This window comes from Alligator sinensis, unplaced genomic scaffold (assembly GCF_000455745.1).
Source record: "Alligator sinensis unplaced genomic scaffold, ASM45574v1 scaffold1719_1, whole genome shotgun sequence".
Taxonomy (NCBI): Eukaryota; Metazoa; Chordata; order Crocodylia; family Alligatoridae; genus Alligator; species Alligator sinensis.
The window spans coordinates 472,238-487,010 of NW_005842507.1; the positions used below are offsets into that span (position 1 = coordinate 472,238).

At 46.2% G+C, this 14,773-nt stretch overlaps 1 protein-coding gene across 9 annotated transcripts in view; it reads right to left on the reverse strand.

Moving 5' to 3' along the window:
* Positions 1–14,773, reverse strand: part of UBR4 (ubiquitin protein ligase E3 component n-recognin 4) — a 101,452-nt gene that overhangs the window by 3,695 nt on the left and 82,984 nt on the right. For 8 of the 9 annotated variants that reach the window (XM_025213129.1, XM_025213126.1, XM_025213123.1 and 5 more), the window contains 13 exons: positions 14,338–14,465; positions 13,722–13,829; positions 13,076–13,195; positions 12,130–12,320; positions 11,550–11,723; positions 10,816–10,915; positions 9,990–10,208; positions 9,159–9,272; positions 8,349–8,491; positions 7,881–8,006; positions 6,524–6,718; positions 4,241–4,465; positions 221–311 (listed from right to left, as the gene is read on the reverse strand). In XM_025213129.1, the coding sequence (XP_025068914.1) occupies positions 221–311; positions 4,241–4,465; positions 6,524–6,718; positions 7,881–8,006; positions 8,349–8,491; positions 9,159–9,272; positions 9,990–10,208; positions 10,816–10,915; positions 11,550–11,723; positions 12,130–12,320; positions 13,076–13,195; positions 13,722–13,829; positions 14,338–14,465 (1,934 nt within the window). Of the gene's footprint in view, positions 1–220; positions 312–4,240; positions 4,466–6,523; positions 6,719–7,880; positions 8,007–8,348; positions 8,583–9,158; positions 9,273–9,989; positions 10,209–10,815; positions 10,916–11,549; positions 11,724–12,129; positions 12,321–13,075; positions 13,196–13,721; positions 13,830–14,337; positions 14,466–14,773 lie in introns of those variants that run through there. The other variant, XM_025213130.1, reaches the window with a different exon arrangement.

A 14,773-nucleotide genomic window follows, 5' to 3' on the forward strand; every position in this document is an offset into this window, starting at 1 on the left:
TGGAGTTGGAAGGGACTGGGCTGCAGCCCCAAATGGACGCACACCTTGCTGGGGTTATTTGACCCCAGCAGTCTATGATCTCACGAGGTCCCTCCCAGCCCTAAACTTCTGTGAATCTGTGAAGAGCAGACCGGCAAAGGCAGACGTGCAGTTACACTGCAGACCAGAAAGCTGACCGGCTGGCTTTAACATCCCACACAGAGAACCAGACAGAACATACCTTGAACATGTTGTAAATGAGATCTACGAGGGCCCAGAAGAGAAGGCCAGAGCGATATGTTGAGTATTCCTTCACTGTCTTATCTGTCAGCCTAGGAGGAAAGTAGAATCAGGCTTTGAGTTAATCACTTTACTCTGCTTTATAACCCATTTGATGAATAGCATGAAAGCGCTAACAGCCAAAAAGCCTATCAATAATACACGGGGGAATGTTGCTGTGAATACGCTTTGTTCTGTGCAGCAGGATGTTGAACAACCATTTAGCATCGCCATACTAGTCTAGGCTTAGACCTCTGCACATAGATTTCCTCGCACTGGTAAGCTGCCTTGCAAGCTCCATCTAGACAGGTCAGCTAACACCTCCCATTTCATAGCCTGCGAAAATGGAAGTATTCACCCAAGACGGCAGAGCAAGTCCACAGCAAAACTGGGAAAAGATTCTGCAGCCCCACAGTTCAGTGCTTCGGTGCCTGAACCATGCAGCCCCCTGAGCGAACGGTTTTGATGCAGTGAATGAGCGTGGAACAAATCTTGGTACTTTCGGTACTTGTTCCTGGACCTGCTTGGCAGGTTGTTACATCCTTTACCTGGTGACATGAAAGGTCCCAATAGTCCCCTTCTGTTCTGACTGGCTCAGTTTGACACAGTTGTTAACACGTTCAATTCCATGCGGCAAAAGTGAAAAAGGACTATATGCAAAAGACTCTCAGATGCACGAAGAAATAGTTCTTCCTAGTTTGTTCGTCATTTATGGTGTTACTTGCAAAGAGACAGACTTGAGTCCTCCAAGGATGTCGATCACAAAACAGCACTCAACCTGGGAGCCTGTAGATGTGGCTATATTCAGGGTCCTAACTGCATCCATGTTGTGCGCTACGCTGTCTCAAGACAACACATTTCGCAGCACATCGTTGCTCCATAGTGGGGGATGAAGACCTCTCACCGACTGTTCCACCAGCCCAAGACTACATCACTCCCACCTCTGGAAACAGAATGGAAACCCACTAACAAATGTGGGAATTTCCATCTTGGTTCACTTTCCTCAATTCTACAACTGTCCCAAGAGGCATCCTGATTTAGCTTTGGGCACTTCAGTATCTACCTGGGGAACTGCTATGCAGCCACAAGAGTAGCAAAGGCTGGCATAACTCCCCTTTGGCTGGCTTTTACAAGGAGAAAATTTGAGATAATGACTTGCAGGTGGTGGCAAGGTGAGAGCTCCTACCAACACTAATGGGTTTGCAGTTTTCTTGCAGAAATTCTTATAGGCTCACCTGCCTTTCTTCACTACCGGCTGCTTCCTCTTGGTCACTTTAAAGGAGTCTAACACCCTCCATGACATGAATTCACAATCAGTTCAGCTACCACTGATGCAAATTAGCACAGGAGAAAAGGACCCCTTTGGATGACACAGAGCTGCAATCCATCACCGATATTGGGCTACAACCTCCGTTCTAAGAAACCACACGTGTGGGGTGGGGGCAAGCGATCTTCCCTTTCCCTGTCCTATGTGGCTTGGTAGGTGGCAGCCCGCTGGTGCAGCCAGGCTTAATTATTTAAAGGAAAACCAATTAGTAAAGGTGACTAAATTTCCATGGGAAGAACAGCAGCTCAGAGCACAGATAATTCTCGATCGCCACATAGTGTCGAGACGATTTCTTTTCATGCGAGTGGTTTTGATATCATTGGACTCTGCTCCTTTAATTGAAAACTAAAAGGCCCTTGTGGGTTAAGTCTATGTGGCTGCCATCTGGAGCGGCTCCTTGGTATAATAGCTGCTATATTTTCATTAATGTAAGCTGGTTCATCAGCCATGCATGGATTTCCAGCAGCAAGTTCGGCATTAACACTTTGGGAACTGCGCGTCTCTCATGAATATTTTATGAAGGTTGGAGACGGAAACAAAGACAAAGAAATCAAAAGGACGCCCCCACCCAAGCTTCCCACAGCATCTGCATTCTGCAGAGTTTGTCTGCAAGATTTCTCTTGCCGGAGTTCCCAGTTCAGCCCTAACTCAATGCGTGCGGCCGTTGGTTGGTATCTTGTACCAGTGGAGTCAAGGGTAACTTTCTAACAGGCTTTTCAATGTTGGTTCTTTTAGCCTTGGGTCTGAAGCTGGGGCATCCAAGAAAGTTGCAAGTGTTTGCTGCCTCTTGGGATCGGGCCCTTTGATACCACTGACCATGTAGGCAATTGTAGCTTCTGGAGGGGTTAGATGGCAGTTGGCTAATGTGGTTCTTAGCTTTGCTAATCGGACACAGAAGGGAAGGTTAGGCATCAGCTCGGCAAGTTTGACAGCTCCTTGACATGGAGCAGAGACACACCTGTTGGCACCTGCCACCAGAATCCGGGTGAGAATTTACGTTAACCACTTCGTTCATAAGCCTCAGACCATGCAGCCTGCACAGGACTGCTTTTCCCAAAAGGAAAGAGTTGGCACTTGAGGAATCCTTGCGACATGCCTGTAAAGCCAGCCACCACGGCTCTTCCTGAGGTTTTGGGGATATGGAAAGAGGGGACAGATTTTCTGCTATGCTGATTTTGAGGCGCTTTCATTGTACACATGCTCAGAAATAATAATCGTGTACTAGTTACACAGGAAAAGAAAAGACCAGGCATTTTACTGGGGATTTCCGGCCGTATTACACTCAAAAGATGCATATCAAAGCACAGAAGGCCATCATTTTTTCTAGGCTCCTCTGCAGACACAGTGAAATACTGCAGGTCCTATTGTCTCTGAAGGTGGAAGCGCTGAAGCCAGACCCCCGAGACAATGTCTCCTTCAGCAGTAAACCCGTTTTCCCAGAGCTCCAGAGCAGAGGCAGTGGAAATGGACAGTAAGACATGAATCAAGGGCTGATTTAGCTTGAACAGCAGAAACTAAAAAGAAATCAATACAGTGGATGACAGCCCCTTAAAGGCTCAGAGACCACTTCAGCGCTATCGAAATGCATCAGAAACATTATCTTTAGATGTTTGCCGTGTTGCATGTTACTGTAACCCAACAAGATTGCCGTGCACATAATTATGGGAGCAACTATTTAAAGAAAGACTGGTAAGTCATCTAAAAGGCCATTCTCAAGATATAGATTTATTTGTAATCCTGAAAGCTATTTAAAAATGACCCTTTTAGAAACTGGAATTTAAATATTTCCCCCTCCCCATGGAATATTTTTTCTGCTGTTAGCCATGGCCAGCCATCTGTTGCTACAATGCTGCTGGTATCAGCTTGAAAAAACAAAACAAACCCCAGCAGCAATTCTTTTTGTGGGGGAGAGAAGTTAGATCAAATTTTACTCAGCTTGGCAGTGCCACTTGAATGCCTCCCAGAGGATCTTTTAAGTTGTTTACAACCATTTTCTGTACGGCATCTTCCCCAGAAAGCTTCAACAGTGCCAGTTAAGTGACATTTTTTCCACTGTTCTGTAACACACCAAATTGAATTTAACTGCTCCCTTTAGGAGAAAAGGAAGGAGATCAAGTCTCAGAAAGGCCCTTCAGACCTTTCCAAGAGATTTTCTCCAGTCATGATAGAGGTGGCTAAAGCTGTCGTATACATTTAATCCCGCTCACTGCTAAGCAGCAGGCAGCGCTGAGTAAGTGATGTGATCTCTAACCCACCGGCTCTCCCCTACTTTATTCTCTCGTCATCACCATCACCCTAGATACAGCTTAAAGCTCTGGAAGTGAATGCAATGTGCAAAGCAGACTGCTATTTCAAGCCCTCTTTCATAGGGTGGGGGAGGGAATATATCTAACCGTATGGAAGAAAACCCAAGCAATCCCAAGTGAACAAGTGCATCCTAATGAGGGCATATCATTAAATGTTCCCGCGTCCTCGGGACTTAAATACAAACACATACAGAAAGGGTTAATATTGACTCTTCCAAAACATAAACATTCCTTTGCTCAATCCGGCATTTGTTGCTATGCAACTCTAACGAGTGTGAAGGTAACATGAGTATGTTCCCCAGACAGCTGTGGGAATGAATGGAAGGCCGGGATTGCCGGGATTACCAACCTGCTGGCTCCCCCTGGCGACACCGCACGCGCGTGCGAGGTAACCAAGAGCCTCTTCAGGATCTCCACCCGCATGGCTTTCCACTTCTCTGGGGGCAGGATGTGCAGGGCCAGAACTGTGTAGTAGTGGGGCCCATCCACCTCGTAGGCACTCTCCACCCATTTCTCCTTGGGATGCTCCATAAAACTCTGGAGGTTTTTCTCCTCTCTGGAAGTTGCTCGGGTTCTGGAATACAAAACGCACGTGTACATTTAGCCTAGGCAGTTGGCTGTTGCATGTAAATACTCTAAAGTGCTCTGATGGATTTCTGTATAACAATTCACAAGCCACCAGCATTGTATTCCGTATCTATAGTGTGGTTTCCTCCAGACTAAGCAGACAAAGGAGCAGAGGAGTTCACACAAGGCAGTCCACATCCCTCAACTAGAGGGCAACAATTCTTATAAAAGCCTTTTAGGCTTTTCAAGCAAAAAAGGGAAGCAACTCCAGCCCCAGGAGCTAAAATAATTACTCTATGGGCAGCACACAACACCTGCCCCTAGACCTTGGTGTGGCTGGATCTTTGTATCAGCTTGTGCTATTTATTTATAGTAGCAATCAAGGCCGACACCAAAAACCGAGATGCACTTCAGTTAAATATAACTGATTTGTTTTCTTCTCTCATGGGGGGGGAAAAAAGCATAAACTTTATTGCTGCCTATAGCTGCCCAATCAACCTGAGAGTAAGAGATTCACAGGCCTTGTAAACATGGATCATAAAATACTACAACCTGATCAGTGACTGATCAGAATGGGAGAGGACGCTGCTAGCTTGTTCTGAAATTCACAACCAATCCCAACATCTCAGTGATGGAGAAATCAGGATCCCCAGCAGAGGGGAACAGTCTTTAGGAGTCCAACGGCTTGCGGCCTTCTCATTTGCTTTGTCCTGAAGCTGCTTGCCAGCTAATAGCAACTGTGGAGAGCGCGCAGCTACAAAATACTGCTTTTGAAGAAACCCCACAAAAACAAAACATTTCAATGAGCTGCATAATGCATTCGTAGTCTTAAAAAAAAAAATAAAGTCACAGGGGGATCTCCAGTGCTGCCAAGGGGAGTTCAGAGATGAACGAACAGCTTAACTTTGGTGTCTCATAAAGGATCGGAAAACAACAGGGTGGATCTGCAGGTAGATACTAAAAGCAAAGCACACGTTGCATACAGTCAAAGTGTTGATTAGTTTAGGGGATGGGGAGAGGGGAAAAACCAGGCTGCAATTTGATTTGGACCAACCTTGGAGTAAGGGGCACAGGTTCCAACATCTGTTTTCTATGAGATGCCTCATCTATAATTAATATTGCCCCCTTTGGCCTTGCTGCTGAAACAACAATTGCAGACCCTACTTCTGTGCAGCACACTCTCTAAGACCACGTCAAGCCCAATTGGTCAGAAACATTTTAGGCTGATGCTTGCCTACAGCGCCGTGCAGCTGGACATGCTGTCAAGGCCAAACTGGGTTTGATATTTAGGATTTGTAAAAAAATAGAAATCTAATCTAATCTAATCCATCTATCCATCCATTTTATTGACAGAAGCAGAATTTTTATTCCAGTGAGCATTTCACTGCAGCACCTTGCAATCCAAACATTACAGCATAGTGCTACAGCATGAGAACTTGGAAGGGAAACTGGCTAGTTGGCTTTCCAAGAAGAGAGAAAAATCAGAGCACCTGCTTCCAAAACATGGCTTAACCTTGGCAGCGTGCTCTTCGCTCAAGTAACCCAAACATCCTCCAGCATGGAAATGATGCTTACACGCAGAATGGAAGAGGAGGTAAATCACATTTTGTTTTTCTCTACTAGGTTCCCTGAACATCCCAAATGGCTGTGTTTTGCTGCAAAATATTTACTACCTCCAACAACCTGCATCAGGGGTGTATTCTGCTCCCTTTTAAACACTTAGAGGTTGTCCTGTCTTCCAGTCACCTCTCTTGTAAGGGAGGAAATGCACACAGTGCAGCGTGAACGCACCCTGCATGCGAGCTCTCTTCCTCCATGTCAAGCTGGAATGCCACTGTGCACATTTCACAGTCCTGAACAGGACCACAATTGCTGCAAGATTTATCTCTGTCCCCTCTGCCATTTCCCTCTACCCCCAGCAAGCTGGGTAAGCTTCCACACCCACAGCGACACCCAACAGGAGGCTCTATGGCAGCTGTTCATGTATTTATCATCTGGAGCTCCAAGAGTCACCCTGTCACTAGTGGGGGACAGACAGCCAAGACAGACGCACACAGATACTGACGTGTTGAGGACGTAAAGCACAGTGTGAATTATGTATGGAATGAGGTGTATGTTGCTCTCCCTTCCTCCTCCTCCGGTGTCCACACTGAATGACTGCTCCATAGCGAAGCGGAGAAACAGTAGCTTAATGTCATGGACGTTGAGCTGGTAGGTGGGTTCCCGCTGCCCCGTGCACTCCTGGAGGTACGTGTTGTGTCTGGAAAAAAAAAGAGAGTGGTGGATTATACTGTACGTATTAAGCCACCTTTGGGAACGCAGCTAAACAAATTCCTGCCTGCTGCAAACAAGATGGATCAGAACCTGTGCAGATACAGCAGAGAAGGGCACCAAGAGAATAAAATCAGGAGACTCAAACACCCAAACATCTGCAATTAATGCCGTAGGTCTTTCACCTTCGTCTGGAAATCCAATTCAGGCTGGTCTTCCTGCATATAAACATTGGTACTTCCCCTTTTTACTAGGTGGGCCACTGCCAGGGATAAGGCTCCCTAATGCATACAGGCTGGAGGTCCAACTAATTCTAGTATCTAACACAACAGTACAAACACAGAGGGATGGGACTTGATGGCTCGGAGCACCGGTAATGAGATACGGAGTCTTTCCGCTTCGGGTCAAGGGTTAGAATCCCACAGTGATTGGAAGCCATTACCATCCGACAGCTGTTTGGCAATATATTCAAATGACTTGTTGGTGTCAATCAGGTTTGTCGTGCGAGCCCCCACCATGATTAGCTCCCTCTGAGACTGCTCAGAGAGCACAAGAATTCATCAGCATGAAGATTAAAGTAGTTTACCATCCCTTCAGTTTCCACTGCTGGTGATTCAAGCCCAGCCGCAAGCACAAAACAGTGAAGAATGGAGACTCACGACCTTGAAGTGATTAAAAACCGAGCCATGACACACAGATGTATCAACTTGGTAACCCCGCCGGAGATGCCCTCTGCTCCTCACCAGATACCTCATCGCACTAGTGCTTGATGGGGGGTTAGAAGAGACAGGTGCAAAATTTGCATCTGGTGGCCAGTGTCAAGGAATTCATTTCTTAGAAGAAACAGATACCAGCCGTGCTGCACGAGCAGTCAGTGCTGACATGCTGCAGGTTCACAGTTAGCTTGGGGCTAAGGTAATTGGTTTTTCCTGTTTCTACCCTATTCGTCTCCAGGAGAGAAAAACGAAATGACATAGCAGTGCAACCCGTGTTACAGCCATGCCTTGCAATCTGGAACTCTGATCAGTTATGAAACCTCAATGCTAACAGGGCTAAAATATCACCTTCTGCCTGCAGTCTGAAACGTGTATGCCTCAGACACCTCCTGCCTAGGACACCAGCCATCAGGAAGAGGAGCATTCGGTACTCACCTGGCTAAGCAAGTGGCGAAGGCAGACTCCGGCACATGAGGCCCCCAGACTGGGAGAAGCCCATTGCACTTGGTGTTGGCATTTTGTAGAGCTGCGCTCTCCCACTCCTCCCGACCACGGGCTAGTCTGTATTGGCAAAAAGGCACCATGTGCAGATAGGTTAGAGACGCAGACGATTTTGTCCAAATGATCAAAAAGGGCGGTGATGCTGTAGCTGTTTAGGGTCATTCAACCGTCACTTAGGAGATCACGTAAAGCTTTTTGACTTCCAAGTGCTTCACAATGTCTAACTGCATTAAGGGAGGCCATAATTAAACGTGGAGAACAATGGCTGTTCTTTAGCTGTGGGGTGAACATGAGAGCACGCCCATGTCAAATTATAGTGTAAGGGATATTAAATGCTCTGATGAAACACCATGGAAGGGAACATCCAGCGCCACGGCCTGGCGGATGGCGAGAAGATCTTACCTCACAGCAGCAAGGTGACAGTCGTAATGGACAATGTTGAAATGAGAGACCGTGCTGTAGCCCTGCTGCTTGCGGGGTTTGTTCTCAAACTCCTCCAGCGCAACTCGCTTGGTGAAAGTGTAAATCCCCAGGACCTTCGCAGGCTGTAACGGCCAACCAGAGCTTCATTAGAGATGAAATACTTGTGCCTGTGAGCGGTTAATAGCTTGCCAACCATTCAAGAGTTAATTGACCCTATGTCCATAAGAAAGTATTAGAGTCAAACAAGCTTTCCAAGTCTCCACCAACCAACTCATTTTTCCCATCTGGAAAGGGGAGTCATGGAAACAGGGAAGCTAGGGCTACACTGGAAACTGGAGTGTGACGCCCCACAGCAAAACCGAGTAACAGAAGAGACGGGCATAGACTTTTCTGTTGGACCTATCCACTCCAGCTAACAGACTGCTAAGCCTCTGTTCTGTGTACAGAACCAGCCCACCAGAAAACGCCTTTAAAGTTTAAAGTAGGTTGGGTATTTCGTTGGGTCTGTTTAAAGCTGGGTATTTCGTACCAACCAGCTGTGGAGGATCCTACACACACTTTGGAGGAGCTCCACACCTCCTTCCTGGAAACCAGCACCTTCGCCAGAATTAGAGGAGAGCTAGAGGCAAAAGGAGTTTGAGAGCACCTTCCTGTTTCCAAAGCACACCAGAGCCCTACTGATCTCAGGAATAATCCCCTGGTCTTGCAGTATGCTGTGGCTCAGTCAGGCACTAGGATACACAGTTGTGGATCTCCCTGTATCATGTTAGGGCCTTCCTGATGCCATACCTGAAACTTATACCCTTCTCTGCAGATACAGCAGGTCAGTCCTGGTTCTTCTATTAGCTCCTCCATCTGTTTGAGGAGCGCGGTCTTTGTCACCACCTGGCCCTTCTCGTTAGTCTGTAAGAGAGAGAGCAAGTCAAGCATGTTAGGAGAATGAAACCAGAGAGGAATTCACACTTGCTAAGTCAGAGAGCAAGTTTGTTACTAGAAAGGAAGAACATTAAACTCAAGCAGCATTTTGTGTTTTACAGCTGCCAGCGGCCTATCAGCTGAATTAGAAACCCTTCACCTTTTATTAAGTAATGTTGCCAATCAAAATTAAGGAGGAATTACAATGCTTGGTACTTTGGATTTCCTGCCACTCTAGATTACAACAAGAAACTGCTGGTGTATAGAAAGCTCTTAAGCCACTGGCCACCAGGTGACAAGACCTGAGACTATTGCAGACATAAGACACACTGTGTGGCTAATGTGACAGTTGCCTCCAACACACTGATGACTTTGCTCTCATACAGTATACCCTTTCCCCATCCTGTGTGTGTCCTGTCCTTTAAGGCTTGTAGTCAGGGCAAGGACTGTTGTTTACTCCTTACCGGGAGGGATCCCATTCTTTTTGGCCCACAGGCAATAAGGAGCATTACCACTGACCCCACAACTGGAGTTCCCCAGCCACCACCAGCACCACCGGGTCAGAGGAATTCTAGCCTCAGGTCTGATATGCGACTTTCACTCTCCCCAAGTCACAAAAAACCCAAAGAAAAGGAAGTGGCATATTCCCCAAGACAACAGACGATAAAGACAGCACTGGCCTCCATGCATGCAGAGGAACTTTACCGTCATGCCCAATGTGCCCAAAGCCTTCTGCCTCATCGCCATGGCCATGCGCTTTTTCTCTGCACGGGTCTCCTTGCGGGCTGCGTCTATCTTCTTGTTCACTTCTGGATGTTCCCTTAGTGCCTCCAGCAGGTTCTCAGCTAATGTCCCAATCCCTTCATCGCTCGACACTTGTTCAAGTTTGTGCAGGTTTGTAATGGAGTCCGTACCTATTAGCGCCTGTTAAAAGATTGAAACACGGCACCCTTGTGAAGCAAACCCAAAGAGAACTGAATTTCCACGTAGGCCCTCCCACAACAGCCAAGATGTGCGATAGCTACAGGTGTGGGCCACTACGAGCAATGTTAAGGAAGCACTTCCTTGTAATACCACAGCTTCCCAAGACTGGACTTTTGCCATCCTCTGTGATGCACCCGCCCTAAAATTATATCCCCAAAATGCGCAGTTTTGTCCGTGTGCTGGACAGTACTAGGAACTGAAACAAGACTGCTATGCAAGTACTTAAAATATTAGCTAGGCCAAAGGGAACCTCTCTCAGAGCAGTCTTCAACCATCATTTCTTCAAAGGGAACGTAGCAAATTTTGTGCCAGTCAGTACCAGAAAGTAGTTATTTTGAAAATTTCTCCATTTAAACGATGTCATAAATTGACTAGCCTTTCCAAAGAGATCGACTGACAGCCTACAGTAAGTGGCCTTCCACCTAAACCACAAAAAACAGGTAATCGGCTACTACGAGAATACTGTGTTAGCGGTAGCCGTCATATAAAGTCCGTTACCAAAGCAGCCATGTGTCCTCCGACTCATTTCCAAGACAGAAGCTCTCACCTGTGTGGCAGGGTGCTGTGTGGCCAGCCCTCGAAGCAACCTCAGGATAAAGGGAAGTGCAGGGCGAGATAAGAACTTCTTCCATATGTCTGCATCCAAACTACACAAAAAAGGTAAAAAATACCATGAAGTGCCTCAACAATAGTTACCAGTGCTGAAAAGACGGCTACACTCCAGCCAACAGTCCGGATTACACCAGATGGGCTGAAAACCAGGTCCCCTTCCTGTGCCCCACTCCACACACATACATTTAAAACCTAGTCGAAGGGTCCAGACTGTTCCATCCCACCCTAGTGTAACACCTTGGTATAGATTTTAAGTTACACAAAGTGAGCAGCAAGGATTTTTTGGGAGGATATCTTTTATTGGACCACCTGCATAGTTGGGAGAGATCTTCAACAAGCTATCAAGCACAAAGTACCTTTCCTCAGGTCCAATTGCATGGAATTAGGTCAACAATCTCTCCTCTCCACACTGCACATAGTAAGAGCACGCCAATCAGTTGTTCACTTTAGATTTGGTTTTAAGGCCCTCAGTAGCAACAGAGCCTGTTAGATGATCTAAACCAGTGACTGAAGGATTTTCTCAAGATTATACTCCCCATAGTTTCACCAAGCCAAACTCTTTCCAAGTATAGAATTCCTAACACTTATTTTGGAAAAAAAATATTCATCTGATGGAAGATGGAATAAGGCTAAGATGCACAGGATTGCTACATAGAAAGCAACTCTTACTTCTTTGCACTAGGGATATGCTTTTTCATGTAGTCAAGGGCATTTTGAGTAATCCCCTTCTGGAGGATGAGATCTTTCAATTGATGGCCGTTGCTGTTATTCTTTATGCCAGCTGCTATTTTACAGAAACAGTCCAGGAAAACTTTATCGTCTCCACTGTGTTCTTCATCGTACCTAAGTGAGGACAGGAACGGCAATATATGTAAGACTCTCTCTTGTAGACTCAGCGCGTATGACTGTTCATTCTGCCTGTTAATGAACACACACATCACATCCAGCCCTATAAAGAATTCCCCTCCTCAAGCCAGAGATGTGTCCTTCTGCAAATACCCTGCAAACCAGCACTTCCCAATGTTTTTGGTTCACATAGCACTTAAAAAAAAAAAAAGAAGATGGTTTTATCTTGATGGGTTTTTTTCTTAAAAAAAAAAAAAAAAAAGATGGCATATTAAGCTTATATACCAGCCTGGAAACCCTGCGTTAGATTGTAAAGAGCAGAGATCTCGATTTATTAAAGACAACTTAATTTAATTGATCCTTTGTGCTCAAATCAGGAGGAAAAAAAACAACCTAAACATACTTGTCAAAGTTACAATAGGGCTTGAATCGATCAACCAGGATCTGCATTTTCTCCATTTCCCCAAAGGACAGATAAGGGATGATGCGTAATAGGCCTTGCAAGACGCTGAGATTGGAGCGGACAAAGGTGCTGTTTATCTGATCCAGCAGCATTACCAGCTGATCCTTGTCACCAGTCAGGAGGAGGTTGCCCTGCAAAGGGAAGAACGATTCGCATTCAGGATTCATCTACATGCATCAGGGAAACCCTCACGTTTCAGTGGCTTGCTGACCACTCCCAATCCTGAGGAACAAGAGCTCATGGATTTCAGCAAGACGGTAGGATGACAACCCAAGCCAGCAACCAAAGGCAGAACTCTCCTTGTTGTGGGGAAGCTGAATCCTTCATGCATTCCCAGGTATTGCCCCCCTCTGATCAACACCTGACTTTCTGCAGCCACTGTTGAGATGTTCTCGGGTCAAATTGACTTACTCCCAAGCCCGTAAGGCGGACTGGCTGACAAGCATTAACAGTCCTAGTAGATGCACTGGGATAACAGAGGCAAAATACGTTCTATTTCTTGGTGATTTTGGTGCAATTAACAGCTTATGTTGCTGGTAACTCATATTCAAGTGTATTTTCAGAACCTGTATAAAAGCCTGCTGAAGGGCAGGGAAGAGCTGCCTCCTGTGTCAGTTAATATCACCGATCTGACCTACAGCAAGGGGGAGAAAAGCCTTTTAAAACTATCTGGCAGAAAGCTGGCAATGCTTTTGGCTCCGTGTCTATCCTCCCACAAGGATCAGTCAACCCAGAACTACCGTACTTGACAACACAGCCGAGATTCCTGGTTCCGTACATCTCTATGCATGTCCCCTTCTATACGCACCATTGGAAGGAAACACTCAGAAGCCTTAAGTTATAGTCAGCATTTCCCACTGTGTGCCAGCCAGCACCAAACACTCACCTTGTCTTCACTCAGTGGTTCTGCATTGGATTCATCCAGTATAATCTCCATGATACTAAGCACCTGTTCTGCCACAGCTGCTCCGCCGCTGTCCTTGCTTTCCTGCTCAGCCACCAGGGCCTGCAGAAAAGACAGTCTCAATCACCATGGCGGCACCAGCAGTACTGGCTCAGCCTCATCATCAATTCCCAGTTACCACTAAACAGGAAATAACCAGCAGAACATATGAAGAACAAGGCTAACCACCCATAGCTCAGACCTGAGCTCTCCTAGTTGCTATGAAGGAAAGCAGGACTGACATTTGGGGTAGCTGAACAGTAGCCAAAAGTAATTTTCAGAGACTTGGTTAAATCTTTTGAAGAGGATGCTGTTCATTTCCGAAGGGGATTAACAGGAGTGATAAAATGGGGGCAAAAGTTCTGTTATCTGCAATGCTGCTCTTCAGATAACTGCCTCTCAGTCTCAAGGATGCGGGACATTAAGTCAACACTTTTGTTTCTGTGGCTTCTAGCAGATTACAGCCATAGCCCTGGTGTGCAGCTTTCATCCCAGCAGCAGTAACGCCAAGGTCATCAGTTTTTTCTCCTTGCAGAAGGCTCGAAGACAACCATTTCTAAGCCCACTGTGGTCTAAAACTTGTCCTTACCAGATTCAGCGTCCCCAGCATGACATTCAAAGTGTTCATCTCAGGCTTGACCAGCTGTTGACGGTTTACTTTCACCTTCACGCAGTAGCTGAACAGCTTTAGCAGCACCTACCAAAGAAGAGAGTGCATCCTACAAAATATTCCTGAGAGACGTGGCAGGAATGAGCTGGAACAAAAAGCTCCCGACAATCTAGTTCACTTCCCAAAATCTTTTGCGGGGAAGGACAAGGTGACAGCTCCACAAAGGTGAACCTTTGCAGGGAGATTGATTTTCCAGTCAGATTCTGTCATGCAGAAAATAACCATGCAAGTAAACAGGGACCCAATCCTGTCAACTGCCATGTGGTGTCAATGATTTGGCAGAAGAATTTAACAGAGGGATTAAGAAGAAAAAGGAGGCAACTGGTACAATGACACTGAAACTGGTCTGCTCTACTAATGGAGCTGCAGTGCAACCAGCTGTTGCAGAAGAGGGAGCTTTGCTGAGTGGTCCCTTTCTGTAAGGAAAGCACTGTAAGGAAACACTCAGAAGCCTTAAACACACACACACACACACACACACACACACACACACACAGATGTGCCTTGCAAAAACCTTGCGGTAGCTCAGACTCACTGTTAAGAGGTGTCGACCCTGTTTGAAATCCTTGATTCCAGTCAGTCTGTTCAGCATGCAGTCCAGGCCTCCACACTGAGCCATCACGCCCGCCATTTTATAAACCTCTTCCTCGTCTTCCTCTTCATCTACAGGGAGGAAAGACAACGTGACCGGTGGGGTAAGGTCTACCAACAAGACTATAAAGCTGACCGTAAGCACCAGGCACTCAAGTAAAAGCATTGACACTTGTCAATGCCTGCTATGGTCAGAGTTAATCAGCTAGGTCAAATCCGAGAGAAATCAGAACCAGAGTAATAAGGAAGGAGTTTGATACGTATGGGGTTTTTTGTCTACCGTTCTAAAATCCCAAAGCATTGCTGACTACAAGCTCTAGTATCTTATCTTAACTTTTAAACCTGAATTAAATTAAAACCATTTCTCGTGTCTCAGGAAT